Genomic DNA, 22,406 nt, shown 5'->3' on the forward strand with positions numbered 1-22,406 from the left:
TGCTTGTGCTTAGAGGAAGTTGTCACCTCTTTAATAACTGCTAACATCCCTTCAAATTGTTTCAGATAGGATTCTCCGAACTGGCTAAGTGATTCAAGCCGGTAATCCCACCAGGAGGCTGAGGCTGGAAGATTGCCAGGTTGGAGGCCATCTTCAGCAACTTCGGGAGGCCCTGTCTCAAAACAAAAAGGACTGGGAATGTAGCTCTGGTAATGTATGGGTCCAACTCCCAGTACAAACAAAATGAAAAGCCCCTCCAGAGAACACCACAAGGAATTGGTTTAAACCAGCCAAAATCTGAGTCCTTTTGGGTAACGCTGTGAACTTTGCTCATTATAACGCTTAGTTCTCCACCCAAGGGAAATTGCCACCTGCCACATTTGAACATACCAGGCCTAAGAAATTATGGGCTGGAACTGAGCATGTTTGGCATCAGCCCAACTCTACTAGTTGTGACCTTTCAATAAAGGTTAGTATAAGTCTCCTTAATAAGACCCGCTTGCCCCGTGCGTTTGGGGAAACACTGCTTTGGAAGTTGTCCCAAGGGCTCTCCCTAATCGCTGCATGTGATGACCCTCTCCATTGTGGTCCTCTGGCTGCACTCCCTGGCCCTGCACTCCCCAGGGCGAAGACCCTCTCCACCGTGCTCCTCTGGCTGCGCTCCCTGACCCTGCTCTCCCCAGGGCGAAGACCCTCTCCACCGTGCTCCTCTGGCTGAGCTCCCTGACCCTGCTCTCCCCAGGGCGAAGACCCTCTCCACCGTGCTCCTCTGGCTGCGCTCCCTGGCCCTGCACTCCCGAAGGCGGCCTCCGGGTGTCGCTACAAGGTGCCGCTCACTGCTGGGCGAGCTCACAGTGCACAGTTCTCGGCGGCACCAGGGCTGAGCTCGGACCTGGGGCGTAGCCGCTGTCACTCTCCCAGAGCGAAGGGCACTGAGCTGCAAGGAGCGCCGGTCTTGCGCGTTCACACACTCGGGCTGCCATCAGCGGCTCCGGGCCGCCGTGCGTGCTCCGCCGCCTCCAGAGCCCCCCAGAACCCGGCTCCGCTCAGGCCGCCCGGGGCACCAGCGCGCTGGCGGAGCGGGAGGGAGGACCTGGGCCACGCACCCGCTGGCGCAGCAGAGGCGGCCCGACGCCGCCGCCGCCGTCACCGCGGTGCGCCACTGCCGGGCGCGTCATCGCGGCGCGCCGCTGCCTGGGCTCGTGGCGCCGGCGCACCATGGCGGAGGTGGGCCGGGTCCGAGTGTGCGACCCCGGCGCGCTGCTTCCGGACGGCTTCTGGGCCGCGGTGGCCGTGTGGCTGGAGAGGCCGCAGGTGGCCAACAAGCGGCTGAGCGGCGCCCGCCTGGAGGCCCGCGGGAGCGCCGCCCTGCCCCGGACCGAGGCCCGCCGCCCCGGGCCGAGCGCCGGCCCCGAGCAGGAGCGGCGGGGACCTGGCCCGGGCCCCTCCGAGGGAGACCCGGGCCCGGGATTGGGACCCGACCCGGGCACCGCGGGCGGCGGGCGTGAACAGGCCCAGGTCCCCCTGCTCTCCGGGGACCCTGGGCAGCCCGTCAAGACTGGACGCGCCGAGGGCGGCGTCCCCGCCGCCGTTCTGGCTGCGCTCTGGGGCCATTTCTCACAGAGCCTTGCCGACGGCAACCCGGAGATGCTGGCCTTCCTGTCCCGCCCCGGGGCGTGCTCGCAGCCCGGGGCCCCGCACCGGCTCGACCTGGTTCTCAGAACTGTCATCCCGAAGATGAGCACTCGGTGCCCACTTAGGGCTCCGAGGAGAGAGGTGGTTGTGCAAGGTCAGCGCGTATCTGATGGTGGAAGGAAGGACGTGATTAGATTACAAAGTATTCTTTTGAAAAGGCGCTGGAGGGACCTGCCATGGCCGCTCCTTGTCGGTTTACCTGTGAGGTTGTAGGTGTTTGCCTGTTTTTGAGGGAGGGTGTAGAAACGTGTGTCCTCTACAGAGGTTGGGGTAGTTGGTGGTTGGTGTCTGGGAGGCTCCCGGGAGAAGGTGAGGATGGGCTGGATCTTGAATGATAAAGTACAGGTTTAGTAGTTAAAGAGAGAAATTAAAGTTCAGAAAGTCATTTATGCTGACACATAGATGTGAAAGAGTGTGGTGATTGGATAGATGGGAATCTACTAGTCTCCAGTGTTTTTCAAATTCCAGACGTTTATTTTGACTGTCTACGAGCTTCAGACTTAAACCACTCCCTGCTTCAAACTTTATTCAGCATTGTGAACTTCCTGTTATTGCTGTAACAAATTACTGCACATTTAATGACCAAAACCAGACAAACTGATTCTTTCACACAGTTTTGTGGTTAACATTTCTGGTGGTCTCCGCTGGCTTCTCTGCTCTAGGTTTCTCTCGCAAAGCCAAAATCTAAAGCCGGCTGGCTTGGCTCTTGTCAAGAGGCTTAAGGAGAAAACCCACTTGCAAGGTCCCTCAGGTTGGCAGAACCCTGTTTTTTATGGTTGTAGAACTGGGGCCCCAGTTTCCTTTCTGGTTGTCATTTCCTAGAGGCCTCTTTCTGGTTCTTTTGTACAGTGCCCTATGTTTCTGAGGCTGTAGTGGTTTTGAATCCTTCTTTTGCTTGGAATTTCTCTGACTTCTCTTCTACCTCCAACTGGAGAAAGTTCTCTGCTTTTGAGGACTCATGGGATTAGATTGAGCCCACCTCCATAACCCAGAGTACCCTCCCGCTTAAGGCCTGTAGCCTTAATCACGTCTACAAAGTTCCTTTTGCCACGTAACAGTGTATTCACGAGTACTGAGTGTGGGTGTGGACGCCCTGGAGAGACCCTCTGCCTACCACAGGCGGCAGTTGCTGTAGGGGCACCCCGACACACACACTCCCAGTGCTTTCTGCCTTGGTGCCTTCGTGACACTTCCCAGTATCCTCCTCCAGGGTCCTCTCTGACCCTACTAGTCCAGTCCGGTCTAGAATTCTTCCAGCTTTTATCAACGTTGTCGTGGCAGTCTTCTTGCATATCCTGTCCACTAGACTGAGAAGATGAGTGAGACAGCCCACACGCCTTCTGTGGCTCTCGCTAGTTGGGGCAGCGGGCAGGCTCACCTTCCTTTCTCTTCAGGAGGTGATTGGTGCCCCCATAAGCAGCCTTGTACATTCAGCCCCTGCTGTGAAGGCTCATCAGAGTATTTATGTCCTCCGTGGAGTACTGGCAGCTTGGCCTGTATTCTGGTTTTGCCGTTTATTAACTGTGTGGCCCTGCTTAGGTTATACAGTGTCTGTGTGCCTCAGTTACTGCATTTGTAAATGGGGTAGTAAAATCTCTCAGAGTTGCTGGAAAGGTTAAGTGAAGTTTTGCCTTTTAAAAGGCAAAACTTGGACTAGTTCCTGGCAGCCTTTAGTGCTTAATAACTGCTATTTTTGAAAGTGGAGATGCTCCCAACTTTCATATATGTCTTGGCCCTGCTCTGGGTGAGCTCACAAAGGGCTCAAGAGTAATGTGACTAAGGGACCATAGCTAGTGGTAGCCAGCCAGGGTGACACAGTAGTAGGGAACTGGGTCTGCTGTGGAAGGCAGCAGTTGTTCATACCTGGTTTGTGAAGTGAGGTATACATTCATCTTTAACTTGGATTTTGCTAATTTTGCATATTAAAGGTAAGCAAACGATTTTAGGGATAGAACTTCGTATGTCCAAAGCTCAGATTTCGTCACTAACTGGTAGAATGCCTTCAGGTTAACTTTGGAGTCTGCTGCTCTCCTATTTTAATGGGAAGGTGAGTGCAGAGTCCCTGCAAACAGTGAGGACGCTGCACAGTTCAAGGCCCTGAGTCCAGAGGCCTGGAGTGATAGTCACTGTCCTGAACTGGCCTCCGGGGTCATGGTCATCTAGAGCAGTGTTCAGTCCATGTCAGCTCCCTTCCCTCAGCTCCTGGCTTCTGCACCTCCACAGACGACTGTTGAGAAGCAGGGCCACGTGCCTCGTGCTTTGCAGGCTGGGCTGTGGCTGTGATGAGACCCAGAACCGTCTCCTGGGTGTCGGGAAGACCTTCGGGCCTGCAGGCAGCTACCTCTCAGCACTGTCCATGCAGCCTCTGGGGAGGCACAGCGCCAAGCAGCGGCAGTCTGTCATTCTTGCCTCTTTCTTTTCTTCCAGATGTCCCCAATGGAACTGTAAGCTTTTTACCTTTGGAAGAAAATGACGATGGGAACTTAGAGGTCACGGTGGACAATGTGTATCAGATTCAGCTTCGTCGAAGCAAAGAAGAGTGGTGAGACCCGCACCGCCGACTCTCGTGTCCTTGCTTTGTGGTTTCAGTCAGGTCCTTGTCTGGACGGCTGGAAGAGTCTGGGTCATTGGCAAAGCTGAGGTTCTGTCCCTTGTGCAGGATGCCTTTAGGGTGCATTCCTGTCTCTTCGCTGTTGGGCTGGCCCTGTGTCTTGGGGTCATGACCTGGCTGGAATCCCTAGTCTGTGTCCCACATGGCCTTGATGGTCAACACCACGCAGTTTTGACACCAAGCTCAAGTAAACTCCTGTCCTGTTATTACTTTGTTGTTTTTACAACGAGTTCAGGAGGAGTGGATGAAGCTCCCTCTCATAGTGGGTATTCAGAGGTGCCTGTTATAAAAGTAGGCTTTAACAAGCCCTTGATTCCAGATGGCATTTAGCCCCATGCAGAGTGTGATATTTCCATTGTATTAAATGAGCAAGTCAACGGAAGGGTGATCTTACTCACTGCTCTTCCACTGAGGCCTTCTAGAAAGCCAAGCTGGTCAGTACCTTCTGAAACATTCTTGAGCTGCCTGGAGAGCGGAGGGTAGAGCAAGGTTTAGAGTCAGACAGACCTGGGTTTCCCCAACTGAGGGGCCTTGGTATCTCTCACTCTACCCAAGTGGCCCTCACTTGCCCACCACTGAAGTGGGTCTAATGATTACTGACCTTTGAGGAGGGCCTGGGCCTCATGTCCATTGCAGGCTGAGTCTGACAGAAGTGTTTGATTCCCTTGAGGACACCCGCCCTGAAGTCCCTCCTTGTTGGCGTACTCTTTTGGGAACACAGGGGAGGCCGCTTACCTCTGGCATTAACCTGGCATGTACTCATGCAGGACCTTCTGCTGGTGAACTTTAAGGTCACACCTGTCCCCTAGAGAGTATGGAGAATGCACCCAGCAGGGCCCCTGACTGCAGTAAGCACTGAGGGTGAGCTTGTCACATGGAGTCACAGTCGCTGTTCTTTGACAGCCACCAGGGATTAGCTGGTACCCTGTATTTCTGTGTTGGCATTTCCTGAAGTAGCTCCAGGCAGCTGCTGGCATCCCTTTGGGCACTGGTCACGTTCTGAGGCCAGAGGTTGCTGTGTTCTACGTTGAGTGCAGATGAGGTGGTATCTGAAGGCTCTCTCAGCATGCTTCCTTGTAGCAGGACTGTGTGCCCCTCATGTGCTCCATGCCAGGCCTGTGGGGTGAGCAAGTCTCACGGAGGAGACAGACGGTGTGCTCTAGTGCCTGAAAGTGCTGGGGAGAAAACCAAAGCACTAAACGTGGCTCTGTTCCATGACCCTGCGTTAAAAATGGCAGTCGGGCCGTTGGTCGCATGTCAGGCCAGCAGGGGAAGGGATCTCTAAGAAGCAGCCTGAGTGAATGAGGGAGAAAGCCATGTGACCTCTGGGGACATGGGGAAAGGGCATGGAGGTCCAGGGAAGAGCAGGGAAGACCCTCTGGGCAATGTCAGTCCAGTAGGGGAGCCTGGCAGGGAGCCCGGCCGGCAGCCAGAGGGCGAAGGTGAGCGTCTAGGCCCCTTCCCAGGCCCTCCGGATCTGTGCACCCTGGGACTGTGTCCCCCGGTGGGACTCCCATGGTGCTGACTTCATGGTGGTCTGGCTGTCACTGGACTGCCTGGTGCTCTCTCTTATCACTTGGCAGCCAGTCAGCAGCCTCTCTCATCCACCTGTCACCTCCCTTTCTGTAGCTTTTTCTCAGCGGCCCCATAAACTTAGCACTCTGTTCTGTAGGGCGCTGCTAGGTTGCAGGCCTTGCAGCATGGGGGTATCTTCTGGGCCCCTGTTTGTCTCCACCTGCCCCCGAGGACTGTGAGCTGTCATTCCTTTATCAAACGTGGAGAGGGCCTCGGTGTATCTGGCCTGCTAGGAGCAGGACATAGGACAGCTGTGTCCTCGTTCCTGCTGCTGACAGAGGACATGTGAGAGGCACATGCACAAGGACCGTGCACATGTCCCTTCCTCTGTGATGGCATTCTGGCTAGCATTTTGGAGCCAGTGTACTCACATGGAAATCCGACAGCCGTGAAGTCAGGAGGCCGGAGCCCGGGAGGCTGGCTCACTCTGCACACAGGAGGAGGGCGGGCAGCTCGTCTGCGAGGCCCTCACTGGCTGAGGCCGAAGAGGACGTTTGCAGCTTGCAGGAGGAGGAGTCCTTTTTGCTGCTTATGTGTGATTTTTTTTTTTTCCCCTCTAGCAGCCAAAACTTTTATGACCACTTTCCGTTCGTTTTATGTTTATGTAAAGGTTTTGTAGATATAGATATGTGTGTTTCTGCTCTCTTCTTTTGGTGAATAAACACATAATTCAAAAATTAGGATTAAAACCAGCCCTGCTTACTCATATTTTTCTTATTTTTAAAGGTTCATATCTGTTTTAATTTTCTGTCCAGAGAGGTGGCATTCAGATGGAGTTATCTATCCCAAGCCCATCTGGCTTGGCAAAGAACTGCTGGCCAGGTTGGCCAGGTGGTCTGTAGAGAACAGGAAGAGTGAATTTAAAAGCACCCTTTCTCTCATTTCCATCCTGCGGTACAGCGAGGCTTACCGGGAGCTTAAGGAGAAGTACAAGGAAATGGTGAAGGTAATTCTGTGGACCATCTGTGAGCCCCTATAGACAAGGTGATGTGACCAGACCCTGCAGTAGACAGTTCCGGTGGTCCTTCTGGATCTGTCCAGCTGCAGACCCCAAGTCCAGATGTGACCCCCAGTGTGTGGCTGCCAGCTGTGCCCCTGCCTCACGGTGCCCCGCCGCCAGGCAGATGTGTGACCCAGGGGCTTGCTCTTTTTTCTGCATTATTTTTTCAAGAGATCAGAAGGGAATTTTAATTGAAAAATGATTGAACATTGAGTTCATTACTTAATTACCAGAATTCTTTAGGGTGAATTTGAAGATATTTTAAGGAAACATGAAAAGCTGAAGTATGTGAGAACATATTCCCAGAAAAACCAGCATGTCATGGTTCCCTCAGTCCTGCCATCGCTGTTGACAAGGCACTCAGGAGCCCTGGGCCATGACGGTTCATCACACTAGGTGTGGGTCTCGAGGGTCTGCCTGGAGCTGGGTGCATTCCCTTGCAGAGCCTGGCTGTGACCCCGCCCTCCTGCCCCCTACTCAGTATGTGCAGGAAGGCGCTTCTCATATTTTTATAGCTTTTAAGGTTGTTCATGTGAGCTGGCTGCCCAGAGGGGTGTCATGTACTGTGACTAGAAGTGGAATCTCAGTGGCGAGCACTGGCCTTTGGGATTCCTCTCAGGCCAGATTCCACACGCACCTTGCTGACCTCGGCAGTGACGCTGTGCCCTTGCCCGGCGCCTGTTTTGCCCCGTCCAGGGCACCTCGGTGGTCTGCCTGTGTGTGCCTTGGGGCCCAGGCTCCATCCCCGCTCTGCAGGGACACTGCTGCTACTGAGACGGGCGGGGCCTTGCTCTCCACCCCCTGGCTTCCTCCCACACCACCTTGTTTTTCGTTGTTTTTATCCAGATAAACCGATCGTGTAGGTGGGCATTTCCCTCTGAGGTCCGGTTGCTTCACCTACACAGCTTTTGTACATTTCTGCATCGCCCGTCTTGCTCTTGATCACGTTGCACCAGACGCTTCCTGTTACACACACTTAGTGTGGGAATTGTGTCTGGATGTGAGGCGGTCGGGGAAGTTGCCCCTTGGAGCTGGTTCATGTATTTCTTGGCGTGACCCGATCGGTTTGACTCGCGCCCTCTGAGGGTGCCTTACTGGGAAGTGCTGGGAGCTGGACAGCCATTTTCACATGCTCTTGGACATTTTTTAGGTGTGGCCTGAAGTAACTGATCCTGAAAAGTTTGTGTATGAAGACGTGGCTATAGCTGCGTACCTGCTGGTAAGAATGTCTGCCACAGGAGGGCGGGACAGTCCCCACATCTGTAACTACGTTGTGGTGGCCATAGACTGCTTGCCAGGCTTGTCACGTGTGACGGTTTTGCTTTGAGTGGTGCTTTTGTGTTAGTAAGAAGCAGACCAGCTCTGAGGCGGACTGCGGGGTGCGGGCTGGCGCTACGCACTGATCCACACACCTGCCTCCGCCTCTGGGCCTTGGCACCTGTCCCTGGGTCTTTCCTCAGCTAGCTGGCTAGCCAGCTGAATTTGGGCATGCCATTTAACTTAGTGGTTTTCATTTTCTTTTCTTTTTGTATTTTTTTTTTTTTTTTGTAGCAGAAATTGAACCCAAAAGCATATAACCACTGAGCCACATCCCCAGCCCTTTTTTATGTTTTATTTAGAGACAGTGTCTTGCTAAGTGCTAAGGCTGTCTTTGAACTCAGGATCCTCCTGCCTCAGCCTCCAGAGCAGCTGGGATTACGGGCGTGCACCACCTCACCCAGCTAGCTTGAATTTTCGTATCTGTCCAATGTTTAGATCATTTTTAGTTTCCTTTCAACTTTTCTCTTAGTTTAGAAGTAGCAAGGTTTCTGATTATCAAAGTATACAAAACTTGACAAGAAAGTGTAAAGAAACTTTTTACCACTGCTCTATAAAGCTCGTATTAGAGATGAACACCTAAATGTGGGCCTTTTTTTTACACCCCCGCCCCGGGATTGAACCAGGGCCTTGTGTGTGGTGAGCACGTGCTCTGCCGCTGAGCTGTAGCCCCGCCCTGAACTTGACTCCTGCTGGACAGAGAAAGATTTGAAGCCTTTGCAGCCTCAGGCACAGCAGTGGGCTCACCTGTGTGTCATTTGCTAGAGGCCCCAGGCTTCAAGTGAAGCCTTGATTCAGGGAGTGCAGTTTGTAGTCACAGGTGGGATTTGGGTTTTTTGATTGTTTTGTGGTACCGGGGATTGAACCCAGGGGTGCTGTACCATTGAGTGACGTCCCAGGTCTTTTCATTTTTTATTCTGTAAGAGGATCTCACTGAGTTGCCCATATTGGCCTCAAACTTGACATCCTCCTGCCTCAGCCTCTCAAGTGGCTGGATCACAGGTATGGCCATGGTGCTCAGCCCCAGCAGGGATTTGTGTCTGGATTATTCTTGAACAGAGTGAACTACAAGCTAGCTTTGTTTTCTTTCTTCTGTTTCCTTAGATCCTGTGGGAAGAGGAAAGGGCCGAGAGGGGAATGACCGCTAAGCAGTCCTTCGTGGATTTGGGGTGTGGAAATGGCCTCCTGGTTCACATCCTTTGCAGCGAGGGGGTAAGTGTGGCTCTGTGACTTTTGCTAGAGTCTCTGCAGGTCAGGCACAGGGCTCATGACATCTTTTTCTGTTGCTGCTGTCTGGACTTAGCGTTGGCCTGGCTGTTAAAAGGGCTTTTCAAGTGTTTGGTGAGACTGAGTTTGTAGTGGTGATCGCTGTGAGCAGGGTGCTTGTGGGACTGGGAACTGGGAGGTGTCTGCATCTCCTCCACCCCAGTTTGGGAGTGAACAGGTTGCCCTGGGAGAGCCAAGAGCGTGGCCGGGCTGCAGGTAGAGCAGAGTGCCAGAGTACAGCCTTGGCCAGGGGCTGTGTGGGCTCGCATTCTCTCCTCTCCGGGGTGCTGACGTGGTGGCATTCCTGGACCAAAGCCACTGTGGTCCCTCAACTGCCCTGCAGGTGCTGTGCTTCCTGCAGACCTTGCATCCTTGTGGCTGATTTGTTGTGATGTATTAGAGTAATCTTTGGTTTCTAAAACTATTTCAGCATCCAGGCAGAGGGATTGATGTCCGAAGAAGGAAAATCTGGGACTTGTATGGACCCCAAACTCAATTACAGGTACTGACTTTGCCCATGCACTTGACCTTGGGCTCATCCTAGCGGCATCTGGTGTGAGATGGGAACACCCCACAGAAGATGCATGCTGCATGCAGCAGGCCCAGGAAGAGGCAGCTCTTCTGGCTAGAGCTCAGCATCCACTCTTCAACATGACCAGAGGCTGCGGGATCTCAAGTGTCCTGTCCTTCTTCCTTTCTAAGCCTGGGCCTGCCGTGTGCAGCGTGTGTCTCGTGTGGTGTTCCCAGGCCGCCTGGGGAGGAGGACGGGCCTCCTATTCTCAGGTGCTACAAGACTGCCACAGGCTGCTGCTCAGGCATTCAGTGTGTAGTGAGCGTCCAGCCCTCCGGGATCCTGTGGGGTCTGCCACTCAGCCGCTGAATTGCCAGCAGGCCTTTGTCCATGGAGTTAAAGGCATGGATGTGACAGTTAAGAGTCGCATCTGCTGGAGGACAGAATGTCGATTTGACGTTCCATTCCTTGGAGAGTGGAGAGGAGAAGTGTGAGCCCCCTGTGCTCACCAGCCAGCTGAGCCCCTTCCTCCACCCCCAACCCCAGCATGACCCACACCACATTGAAACAAGCAGCAGGTATCACTTCTCCCATGCCTAGAAAGGGAAGTCTTCAGGACACTTTTTATGTTTTCTGTTGCCTTTTAAAGCTGAGAATGATATTTCCAGAAAGGTCAAAGCGTTGGAGGGAGGAGCTTGCTGTAGCCGCTCTGTGTCTGCTAGGTTTTATTCTAGATTTATTCTTTCCTTGTTCTAGAGAGGTTTGTAATTGCTTATACATTCACATATCACAGTAAGTTAAAAAATACGTGTAAAACCTTAGGCTTGAAGACCTTTGGTCAGCTGGCCAGTGTACTGGGGAGGCTCTGTGGATGTGTGTGCAGACGCTGGTTTTTACACACCTAGCAAAACTGGCCCCTGACTTGGGGTGAGGTTGATGATCAAAGTGGAAGAATGCAGCTGGGTGAGCTGGATGTGGTGGCCATGCCAGTAACTTACGCCTGGGAACTCGGAGGATAGATGGGACTTCCAGCCAGCCTCAGCAACTTAGGTCCCTAGCACTTAGCTAATAAAAGTAAATAGAAAGGATTGGGGTTGTGCTCAGTGGTAAAGCACCCCAGGTTCAATCCCCAGTAACGGCGGCAATAAAAAAAGAGCGACAGCCAATTTTAAATTCCCATGTCCTTTGGGTAAGAGTTCAAGCAGCCGTGACCCAAGGGAAGGCTGACTGGTGTTGGGTGCCCTTGGAAAGTGGGTAGAAGGTTCTCGTCATCCATTGGCAGTTCCTAGCAGCGTGCCTCTGGCTCTTCTGGGGAGCCGTCCGTCCTGAGCCCTGCCGGGAGAGTTCTGGTTCTCATGTTGTCTTTGCCCCTGAAGCTCAGTCTCCGGGTTGGAACAGCTGACTCTGGTGTTTGGAGGGTGGGGAAGGAGCCCACTGAGTTTCAGTCATGCTTTCCGTCCTGAGGACCAGGGTCCCAGGAGAGTGGAGGTGTTCACAAGTACAGTGTTTCTGTATTTCCTGGAAAAGTTCATCTCCCTGCGTGGTTGAATGATTGATTTCTGTAAAGTGGGCACTCTAGAAGTTCAAAGGTCAAGCGTGTCATACCTCATCTTTTCCTTTAGGAACCTCCTTGGATTTAAGCAAGAAAGGACACCCGTGTGTAACAGTGTTGTGATGTTTGCAAACTATCTTAGTTTTGTGAAGCTATGTATGAAATAGGAATGTTGCAATTTGCTCTTCAAAATGCCAGTGAAGGCTTTTCGGAAAGCATCGGGCAAGATTCCAGGGTGCTGAGGCCAGATGCTGCAGTGTGGCTGTGTCAGTTACAGGTTTAATGAGGTCTCTATTAATTCAAGCCATTGAAAGAGCCAGGTGGGCAGAGTCAGACCTAGTTTGGGTGGCAGGAAAAGAATATCTCCAAAGGCTCATTTTACCTGCTTGCAGGTTGTGCACTTACTGGTCGAGCAATAGTACTTTCACTCTTCAATCTGTGTGAATAGAAACACATGTGCTCATTTAAGAACCAGAAAGGCCGGAGGATTTCAGCTCTCCTTTTGTATACTTCTTGTCTACAAACGGCCTTTCTCGTGTGGATGTGTTGTGAGGAGCGGCCTTGCGTGGTGAATGTTTGGATGCTTTCCCACGTGCTCTGATTTGGGGACACTTCTGCGCCTTCCTGGGGATCATTCTGCACCCACAGAAGAAAGGCCATCCTGGTGGGCAGCTAGCCCGTCTTCTCCCACCACGGGGTGGAGGTTCTGGAGACCGGCTGCCAGCGTCAGAAAGGAGAGCACGCAGGGTCGGCTGGGTGCCTGGACAGAGGGGCTTGCCTGCTGTCTGAGGGTTGCCAGGAGACACTTGTGCAGCAGGACTGTGGTGTGACCTGGTAACTCGTCTTGCTTGGGTTGCGCTGTGCTGGGCTCCCTCCCATGGGGGGCTGTGGGTTGTGTCGCACTGGCGCTATGCCTCAGCCTCGGGCCTGGCTCTTCTCCCTGGCCCACCTCGGGCCCTTTCTTCCCTTTTATTCTGCCAGAGGGAGACTGTTCTTGTGTCCCATCTCTCCTGTAGCTGCTTCTTGGGTTCATATAAAAAGTATGTTCTGAAATTATCAGGACATTAGTACTCAGGAGATCAGTGCTAGTCATGTCTCCAGGAATGACCCCAATAGTTGCCAGTGGTTGGTGCCCTTAAGGGCTGACACGGGGCAGGGTCATCACCACCTTGCTCCTGGTGACTGAGGTGCAGAGGGGGCCAAAGAAGGTCATGCCACAGGTGAGCTGTGGCGTGTGGCTCCAGAGCCTCTGTCCTGCTGCCTTGGCGGCTCCGTGCTGACTTACCATTTGTCCTTTCTTGTGCTGGTCTTTAAGGAAGACGCGATCACCCCGGGCGAGGAGACCCTCTTCCCTGGTGTCGACTGGCTGATTGGTAACCATTCAGATGAGCTCACACCCTGGATTCCTGTCATCGCGGCCAGGTGAGTCAGGCAGAAGTCGTCCTGCTGAGTGGCCAGGATGTTCTGTCCTCTAAGCACTCTGTCCAGGGTGGTGGCCATGAGCTGCGTGTGCCTGCTGAGCATAGGACATGCAGCTGGTTGACATGATGGTGTGTGTGTGTACTTGTGTATATGCATATGTTTAAGTTTAAAATAAGTTCCACCTCTTTTACTTTCAAAAAAATTAAAATCCACAGAATAACCCATGGGGTTCATTGTCTGTCTCTAAGGCCGGCGGAGATCAGAACGCTATTACTCACGCCTTATGCCCAGCGTGCAGAGCGGGTTTTTCTGTAAGCTTTTCTCCGATAACAAAGGCACTCTGTCAGCAGGTGACCTTTGCGGCCACGATGTCTTCCATGGGGTCTGAGTCTATCAGAGGTGGGTGCTGGGGCTCCCTGGGGTGGGCTGCCACTCCTAGAGGCTTCGTTGAGGGTCTTCTGAACTGGCTGGAAGGACACTGTTCCCAGGTAGGGCTGGGCCTCGTCTGCGGGGTCTTCCTGAGTTTCCTCTCCTAGCCGAGGACTCCGAATGCTGTCTCGCGTGTTCAGAAGCCTGGAGCACAGTGATAAGAACAACCGTGGTGGGAAATCACACTTTGCTCTGGTAGTTAGATTTGCATTTTATTGAAGTTATACACTGTGTTGCATTGTTTTTAGAGGTTCACTCGGGAAAGGCTGTAATTCATTTTTTAATATGAAAACGTGTTGGCCACGCTGGGTGAGGTGGCACACACCTGTGACCTCTGCTCGGGAGACTCAGGCAGGCGGATCACAAGTTCAAGGCCAGCTTTGGCAACATAGTGAGGCCCTGTAGCTCAGAGATAGAGCACCCTGGGTTCAATCCTCAATTCCACCCAAAAACCCATCTGTCCTGAACGAACTCGCCACGTGTTGCCCCTGTGCGGCCGCTACGTGGAGGCTTTGTGCTGAGCTTGAGCCCGTTGGAGCTCAGACTGTCGTGGGCCGCCTGCAGGTCTTCCTATGACTGCCGCTTCTTCGTGCTGCCCTGCTGCTTCTTTGACTTCATGGGGAAATTCTGCCGCAGGCAGAGCAGGAAGACGCAGTACCGAGAGTACTTGGACTTCATTCGGGACGTGGGGCTTTCCTGTGGCTTCCAGGTGGAGGAAGACTGCCTCAGGATTCCGTCCACCAAGAGAGTAGGTGTGGCTCTTGCCCTGGGCGGTGTGCCGTGTCTGCGTGGGAAGCGGGGGCGGGCACAGGGTCCTTGCCGTGGCGCTCAGAGCTGCTCTGGAGACGGCCTCAGGTCTTGTCTTCAGCGTCTGCGTGCTGCTGTCCACTGTCCTCTGTGGGCAGGTCCTTGACTTTTGAGATGGGTTGATTCTTGGAACCTGCTTGGGTTTGGGTCACTTGGCAAGGCAGAGGCCCCACGGTTTAGCTTTTTGCATCTGCTGTTCTGTCACCTGTCACAAGAGACGAGGAGTCTGGCTCCATCTCTGCCTGGGTGTCCTTGGAGCTGGACGTGTGCCGTGTGCGGTCCCACTGCAGGGCAGCCGGGCTAACGGGGAGGCTCTGGCGTAGCTGCGACCGGCCTCTGGCTTTAGTGCCTGGGGATAACGTTCGGACTGAGGCGCTGCACAGCCACCATCCTGGCTCCAGCCTCGCTCAGACTCCCAGGAGGAAGGAAGCTGTTGTGCTGGGTGGCACCGAGCACTCGCAGCCTGTGTGTCCTTGCTGCAGCGGGTCGACATCGCAGTGCCCTTGAGCACTCTGAGTGGACGCGCTTCTGCTCACGGGGCAGGTGTGGTCGTCTGCCAAGGGTGGGTCCGAGTGCTGTGTCTGGAGCAGGGCGTGCTGCGAAGCTCTGAATGTGCGCCCCACTCTGCAGGCCTTCGCGTACCTCTGAAGCTCTGAGCCATGAGATTTTTATGGGCTTTTATTGTTAGTTTTTAGGTCATGTATATTATTGTTAATTTTTAAAATAAGGACTTTTGTGCTGGCGGTGTATCTCCATGGTAGAGTGCTTGCCTGATGTGCAAGAGGCCTGGGTCCAGTCCCCGGCACCACCAAAAAAATTTTCATAAAAGGATTCTTTTCATGACAGATGCCTAAAATTTTTATGTGGTTTGTACTCCAGAATAAGGAAATTCTGTAGGTAGAGAGGTGTTGGAGTATGTGACCCTGCTAAAATGCTTACCCTGTTCTCTTAAATGCAGGTCTGTCTCATTGGAAAATCCAGAACATACCCCGCCACTGGAGAAGTGTGGAGGGATGAGCAGAGGACTCAGTACATTCGCAGTAGGCAGGGCTGCCCCTCGAGCCTGCCTGAAGGGGGGCCTTCCCCTTCTGCACCCCAGGTTGCTGCTGACGGTGCAGGCCACCAAGACGCCCGCAGAGCTGCCTGTGGAGCCGGGGCCCCGGCCACAGGACTCTGGCTGCCTGGGTTCCACCCCAGGGAGAAGGCCGAGCCTGTGAGGAACTGCGCTTCTCTTCCTCGAGATTTTATTGACCAAGTGGTTTTGCAAGTGGCAAATTTGTTGTTAGGTGGAAAGAGGTTAAATGCGGGAAGTTCCCAGGAGGGGATCCTGAGGACCTGGAATGGAGGAGGTAGGCCTTCCACACCCCAGGGCTGCTGCACTCCCGCCGTCACCAGCACGCACTGTGGGTCCTCGTCGTTCAGTGCACTCGAGAAGGTGGTTGGTGGTGGATGACTGTAGTAGGCTCACTCTTCGGAGTCTTCCTCATAGGTCCTGTTAACACACGGGACTTGGCATGCTTCTGGGGAGGAAGGCTGACGCTAGTGGGTAGTAGCCTTGAGCTCTACTTAACCTGGGCTTCGTGCAGGTTCAGAGGCCAGGGCTGCTCACTCTCAGCCATAGAAATGATGCAACCAGAAAGCAGGGTACCGAATGCCAGAAAGTTGCACTGTTCCCTTGAATATCCAGCTAGAATTTAGAAATATGTAAGATTTGAAATTCTCCTTAAAAATTCTCAAGATAACAAGAATCCATTCTGATCAAAGTAATTGCATCTGATTGTTTCATTGTCTGAGACTAGTGGCATTTGAGAGAGACAGGGGCCAAAGTATGAGCTGCTGTTATATTTACTTATTGTTTTATTTTTATTTTTATGGTACCAGGGATTGAACCAGGGGTGCTTAACCACTGAGTTACATCCCACCCCTTTTTATTTTTTATATTGAGATGGGACCTTGCTAAGTTCTTTCTGGCCTTCCTGAGTTGTCCAGGCCGACCTTGATCTTGAAGTCATCCAGCCTCACCTCCTAGATTGCTGGGATTACTGGGGCGTGACAGAGCACCCCGCTTTTGTTCTTTTTATAAAGTTGATTCTCCTGCTTAAGGAGCTGGTTTTCCCTGCAGGGATACTGGCTGCCCACCAGGGGGCAGTGTGGGGCTGTCTGCTGGGGTTGGAGCCTCAGACCTGCTTCTCTGAGTCTTGGGAAGCTGGAGGAGAGCGAGGAATCCTTTCCAGGACACCCTTTCCCTGCACAGTGCGGAGCTGGCTCCTGCCCATGTGGGGGCAGTGGCTCCTTCCTTGGCCAAGGGCCCTCTCACCTGCTGTCCTCTGCTGCATGTGATACAGCAGGACCACATCTTGTTCCCCTCCAGAAAGTGTCCAAACAGGACAGCCTAGTCAGCAGAGCTCTGCAGGGCCCCAAGAGCCAGAGTGGTTCTGGTCAAGTGGCTGATTTGGCAGCATAACTTCCGACCAGCCTCCAGGTTCCAGTGCCTTGGGTGGTTCACTGAGTGGGCACAGACAGGGTGAAGCAGGCAGGGCAGCCAAGCACAGGGCGGGAGTGGGTCTGGGGTGGGTCTGAAGGTTCTGAGTGCAGTGAGCAGTGGAGAGTCCTGGTGCAGGGCAACCTTTACAAACCCCAGAAGAGACATGAGCCTGGGAGGTTCTGGTGAACAAAGAGAAACCGCGCCAGACTTAGAGCCAACTTGTGGTGGGCCCAGGTCCTGCCTGCTACGGAAACCTTGGAGGCCAGGTGCTGTCAGCCCAGATCAGTGTTTGCAGGCCCAAGGCTAGCAGGAGGCCTCAGGTGCCTCCTGGGTGTGAGAAGTTGCTCCCCCCGGGAATGGGTGCACCCTGGGTCTCTCGGCCCGCAGGTGGCTGCCAGCTCTTTTGGTCCTTGCCGTTCCTGTCTGCGGTGCTGCTTCCTGCCTCACACCCCTGCTGTCCATGCTACAGCTGGCCCACCTAGAGCCCTTGCCTCCAGGGCCTGGCTGGCAACTCTGGCTGGAGCAGCCAAGGAAGACTTGGGCAGCAGGCCGTGCCCCTTGCCCTGCCTCCCTGACCATTCTGTTTGTGGGGCACCAGGGAGGAGGGACCCAGCCACCACCAGACTGGCAGTGTCACTCAGTGCTCAGCCTACACAGGACAGTAGGATCCTGGTCCTGCACAGCATCGTGCTGTCTGTGCAGCTCGGGTGGCAGTACCCCTGAGCCCACAGTTCCTGTTGTGAGGTGTGGATCCCATTGAACCAGCATACGGGCCGCCTGCTGGGCTCTGAGGAATTTGAATCTGCAGGAGGGAATTGAACCAGGACCCAGTGGCGGCTGCCTGGGTGCAGTTTTGTAACGTCCCGTTGTTGGGGAAACCCTACTTCTCTACAGAGAGCCTGTCATTGACGGAAGTGGCCAAGGAGCTGGACAGGGAGACGCTGCAGAGGCTGAAGCGCGAGTGTGGAGGCCTGCAGACGCTGCTCAGGAACAGCCACCAGGTGTTCGAAGGTGAGGGCTGGCGGGAGCACCCAGGCTGCGGGTCCTTCAAGCAGGTCTTGGCTTCCCTGTTCTTCAGCTCAGTAACTGCATCGTCTCAGGGAGCGAGCACTTTCTGAGGACCTGGGCATGTGAATTCCCTGTGCCCACTGGGCCCCTCAGCAGCCTCCTACCCCTTGGATGCTCTCACCTCTAGTCCTGCTGGGCTGCCCCCCTGGGACCTCCTCTCTCCAGGATGTGCTCAGGCCTCTCCTCAGGCAGAGCAGCAGCCCTCAGGAAAGCGTGCTGTCTGTATCTCGTGCCCCCTGCCACAGCCGCGGGCTGCTTACTGTCTGCTCGTCTCTGGCCACCTGCACATCGGAAGCACCCAGAGCACAGATCTCTGCGATGTCGCAGCATGCAGGGAGATGGACCAGGGCCCCACTGGCCGGCAGGGGGCCTGATTGGCAGGCGGCACCTGAGCTGGGCTGGAAGGAGAACGGCGTCGGGGTGGGAGGGCAGGGGTGAGTACTGGGGGCAGAGGGGATAGTGGGGTGGGGCCGGTGGGCTGCAGCTGCTGTGACCCGAGAAGGACGGGCCACGGACTGGCACAGAGGATGCCCTCGTGACAGAGGGAGGAGGGGCCTGGCCCAGGCCTCAGCGGTCACTCGTTGCTGCGAGGGGCCTGTGCAGCGCTGAGTTTAGTCTTCCCGGGGCCTGGCTGCCTGCTAGTCACAGGAGGAGGTCACCAGCTGCGTATGCACCGCGCTGTTAAGTGGTTAATGCTAGGAAGCAGCTCCTTCGCTTGGTACCGTTTCCACGCAGTGCCCTCCTGGAGGCCTGGCAGGCGAGTGCCCCCATCTTGCTGTTCTGTGCACAGCCCGAGATTTGGGACAGGGGGTCAGAGCAGCTCAGGTCGGGTGGTGGGGAAGGCCTTGCAGGGACACGTGGCTGGTACCTCAGCCAGCAGACCTTAGACCTGAGGAGGGCGTGCCACCAGCTCCTCCTCCCTGTCCCCGACTGTGCGTGCGTGCGCACACCTGAGAACCCAGTGTACACTGCCTGTGATTGTGCAGGAGCACTGTGCACACCTGCCTGTGTGAGAGCGGTGTGCACTGCCCCGAGTTTGCCTGGAGCCTGGGCGTGCACACTGCCCACGTGTGAGTGGGCCAGACCTGCTCACACACACACTGCCTTCCGTGGCCCGGCACGGGGCAGCGGGGCAGCCGTGCCTGGAGCGCTCTCCCTTCCCGAAGCTGCAGCCTTGCCTGAGCCGGAGGCCTGCTTTCTTTTCCTGCACATGGTTTTCTTTGACTTTCTAAAGGAGTATCTTCTTTCCGGTATAAACATTATAAAGTTGCTTTTCTGTGCAGTTCACGTTGGGGGCAAGATTATTTTTGGAATCACTTCTGAGTAGGCGGCTTGGGGATTGAGCGCCAAGTAAACATTCTTTTCTAGTCATGCAAAAAATATGTGCTGAAGCTGGGTCTTATCTCTCGGAGATTTTGTTTTTTCAGACCTCTGTTGGCTGCTCTCGAGAAAGGCTGTGAGAGCAGAAGGGCACACTTTTTCTCGTGACTCAGGTCAGCTAACGCCAGCCCCACCGTGTGCCCATGTCATGCTGGGGCTGCAGCGTGGCCAACACGCATCCAGCTCCCCCAGGCTGCCAGGGCCCGTGTGGAGCACACGCAGTTGGTGCCATCCGACCTGTCCCCGGTGCCGCCGGCCTTCCCCATCTCTAGTGGTGGGCACAGTTCGGGGGACGGGAACTTGCCCAAGGGCTCCCAGCTGGTGAGGACCCTGGTGCTGGTGCTTCTGCACATGGCCTGGGCTCCCTTTCTTCCCGCGCTGCAAGCAGGGAGGAGGGCAGCAGCTCCAGGGCTGCCTTCAGCCAAGGACGCCCTGGAGGGAGGAGGGCATCTTCCCAGGGTGCGCGGCGGGGCAGAGCGGATTTTGTGCTGCGGTTCTGTTTTAAATCAGGACCACATTTCTGCAGGAGGAGCACTGTTGGTGGTCTGACTTGGGACCCGGCTGGAGCATGTGCCCCTGGAGGGCCGCCCTGCTGGTGCCTGGCACTCGTCTGCCCCAGGTGGGCGCTCAGGTGTCAGAAGGGGCTGGCAGCAAGCTGTGCTGTCGTGGGGTGTAGACCAGGAGCATCAGTGGTACTGGCCGTCATCTCCCCCTCTGGGGCCCCTCTGTCATTGATGCCCACTGCCGGGCCTTGGGCGTCCTGGCTGGCTCTGTATTTCCCTGACTGCAGGGATCACGCCATAACCCAGTAAAGTGGGTCTCAGTTCACAGCACTGCCCTGGGAGGGCCCACTGGGAGGAGCCTGCCTGGGGGCGGTGCCCAGGCCAGCCTAGGTAGGTGGCCTCCATCCAGACCAGAGTCTGCTCATTGTCGTGGGCCCCCTAGGGGTCTGGTAGCTGCTTCTGCAGGGCTCCTCCCAAGCCACTTCAGGGGTCCCCAGTGGCTGCACTGTGCAGCGTCCTGGAGCTGCCCTGACCTGAGGGCTGCTCGGTCTGAAGGTTGAGCATCCTGACGAGACTCCTTTCTGCCCCTCAGTGCAGCAAGGTGCCTCTGGTGACCTCCTTTCCCTGGTTTCAGTGGAGAATGTTTACTGAGTGTCCCTTGAGGGCAGACAGGTGGGCTGGCCCTGCAGAGCATGGGGCTCAGCTGTGGAGGCAGGTGGGGGCCACATACCTCACTTTCAGGTTCTGGACGTGGGTGGCCAGACTTGATCAGGAGGAACCCCATTCCTGTCAGCTTTCCTGTCTGGGCAGGCAATTTCCGGTGAAAGCCAGAAAGGGGGGCTGGGGATATAGTTCAGTTGGTAAAGTGCTTGCCTTGCAACCACAAGGCCCTGGGTTCAGTCCTCAGCACCACAAAAACAAACAAACAAACAAAAAAGAAAGAAAACCAGAAAGGGTTGGTTGCTTTGGCTGCAATCATGTGGAGCTGGTGGCTTCTTGAAATGAAGCGGCCAAGCAGAAGCCCAGGGGAAGCCTCAGCCTGACCTGGGTGGCCTAGTCTGCAGCCCTGCTTGCCCATCGGCCTACAAGCAGACTCTAGTGGCCTGCAGCTGCCCTCCCTGGCCACGCCCCCATGCCCCCACCCCACCCCTGCACTCTGAGGGCAGCTTTGGCTGTCCTGGGTCCCTCTGCTGCAGGCCTGGTGTCTCTAGGCAGGCGTCTGCATCAGTGTGCTTGGGAGGGTCAGCTGCCCTCACCTCTAGGTGCTCAGGCTGTGCACCCCCATCACCACCATGGGCATCTGGAGGGGCTTGCCCACAGTCCGACTCAGGCTGCCCAGAGGGGACCTTTACCTCCCGCCTCCCCTGTTTCGGTTGGTGATGCTGACGTGTCCTCGAAGGCCAGCCCCAGCACAGATGCCTCCTAGCGTTTCCCCTCAGGGACCCGGTCTGCAGCGCCCGCTGGAGGGGGTGGCGGGAGGTGCCTTCCCCGATGCTCTGCAGGGCCCATCGTGCCCCTTCCTCACTGGCTGGTTCTGGAGCAGTCCCAGGGGTGCACCCTGCCCTCACCTCTCCTCTGCTCACCAGGCCTTCCTGCCTCTCCTGCTTGATAACCCACTGTGCACCCAGGTCCCACCACAGGGCACCACCTCCCAGGAGAATCTTGGTGCACATCCCTGCATCCCTGTAGCAGTGCCACCCCTCGGTGGACTTGCGACAGACCCCCATGAGTGAGAGGGCTTGTCTGTGTTCCATGCCTTCAGTGCTGAACGGACGAGTTCACATCCGAGACTGGAGACGAGAGCTGCAGAGGGAGAGGCGGCCTGACGACAAGCGGAGCCGGTCCTCTGAGGCCTTCAAGACTCGCATCTGCTGGTTCTTCACCCACCACCCTGATGGCTGCGTGCTGCCCTCTGACTGCTGCCCATTTGCCCACGGGCCTGGGGAGCTGAGACCACCCCGGGCCTCCAAGAAGAACAGGCAGGCCCCCTGACGGCCCTGCACTGTGCCGGCCCTCTTCCTGCCTTCCTGCCTTCCTGCCTTCCTGCCGATGCCGTGGTAGTCAGCCACTCCCACAGAAGCCAGCGGAGCTGGCTGACTCAGGTCGCCCGTGGGCCCACCCACACCCAGCCTTGCCACGTCCAGTGGCAGGTTCTCAGCACGTCTCCTTGAGGGCCAACTGGGGAGTCCACTCAGACCCTTCTTGGGCAACTGCTGACCAGGGGGCTGCCATGCCAGCCTCTGCACAAGCACAGGCTTCCCCAAGGGGCAGCGGGCGGCCCAGGCCAGCTCATCACACCGCAGATGTACTGCTGGGCTGTCACCTTCTGCTTTGAAAAGGCATGAGCCCTGGTGTTCCCAGAGCACAGCCGTGCCACAGCCCTTCCCTGGGCCCCGCTGGGTGGCCATGAGATCAAAAGTGGTTCCTGTGCAAGGGTCAGAACGTAATTGCCTCCTCCTGTCCTCCCCGGGCCTGTCCCCAGGTGTTCTGACATTCTTTTGATTCCTTCCAGGAGCGTAGCCTGTGTTCTCCTTTACACTTGTGTCCGCAGTGTGCATTAACCCTCGTCACACAACGGGCCCCTTGCCTTCCCACAGGCGTGTTCTGGGGACCCTCGCGTGAGGCATGTTGCCTTTAGTCTAACAGTGGTGTGGCTCCCTGCGAAGCTTGCCCTGGGTGCTGCCAGCGCATTCCAGGAGGCTGGATCTCAGGACTGTGTGCCAGGCGTGTCCCCCACGGCCCTGCAGTGCCCTGGAGGAAGCTGGTGGGCTCTCAGGCTGCAGTG

The 22,406-nt window shown here is 55.5% G+C and overlaps 1 protein-coding gene across 4 annotated transcripts; it reads left to right on the top strand.

The window, feature by feature from the left end:
* The first annotated feature begins 1,203 nt into the window (after positions 1-1,203).
* On the top strand, positions 1,204-22,157 carry TRMT44 (tRNA methyltransferase 44 homolog). 4 transcript variants are annotated; one of them, XM_079154437.1, is made up of 11 exons: positions 1,204-1,789; positions 4,123-4,237; positions 6,608-6,827; positions 8,032-8,100; positions 9,303-9,410; positions 9,895-9,966; positions 12,843-12,949; positions 13,943-14,126; positions 15,144-15,534; positions 17,565-17,681; positions 21,384-22,157. In XM_079154437.1, exons 1-11 carry the CDS (start codon positions 1,219-1,221, stop codon positions 21,611-21,613), a joined length of 2,184 nt encoding a protein of 727 aa, XP_079010563.1. In that variant the 5' UTR covers positions 1,204-1,218; the 3' UTR covers positions 21,614-22,157. The 4 variants fall into 4 exon arrangements, with proteins under 4 accessions (XP_079010563.1, XP_079010565.1, XP_079010564.1 ...); XM_079154439.1 differs by having other exon boundaries at positions 1,652-1,789; positions 6,637-6,827; XM_079154438.1 differs by lacking the exon at positions 1,204-1,789 and having other exon boundaries at positions 1,917-4,237.
* The last annotated feature ends 249 nt before the right edge of the window (positions 22,158-22,406 follow it).

The sequence above is a fragment of the Sciurus vulgaris genome (assembly GCF_902686455.1).
Source record: "Sciurus vulgaris genome assembly, chromosome: 9".
Lineage (NCBI taxonomy): Eukaryota > Metazoa > Chordata > Mammalia > Rodentia > Sciuridae > Sciurus > Sciurus vulgaris.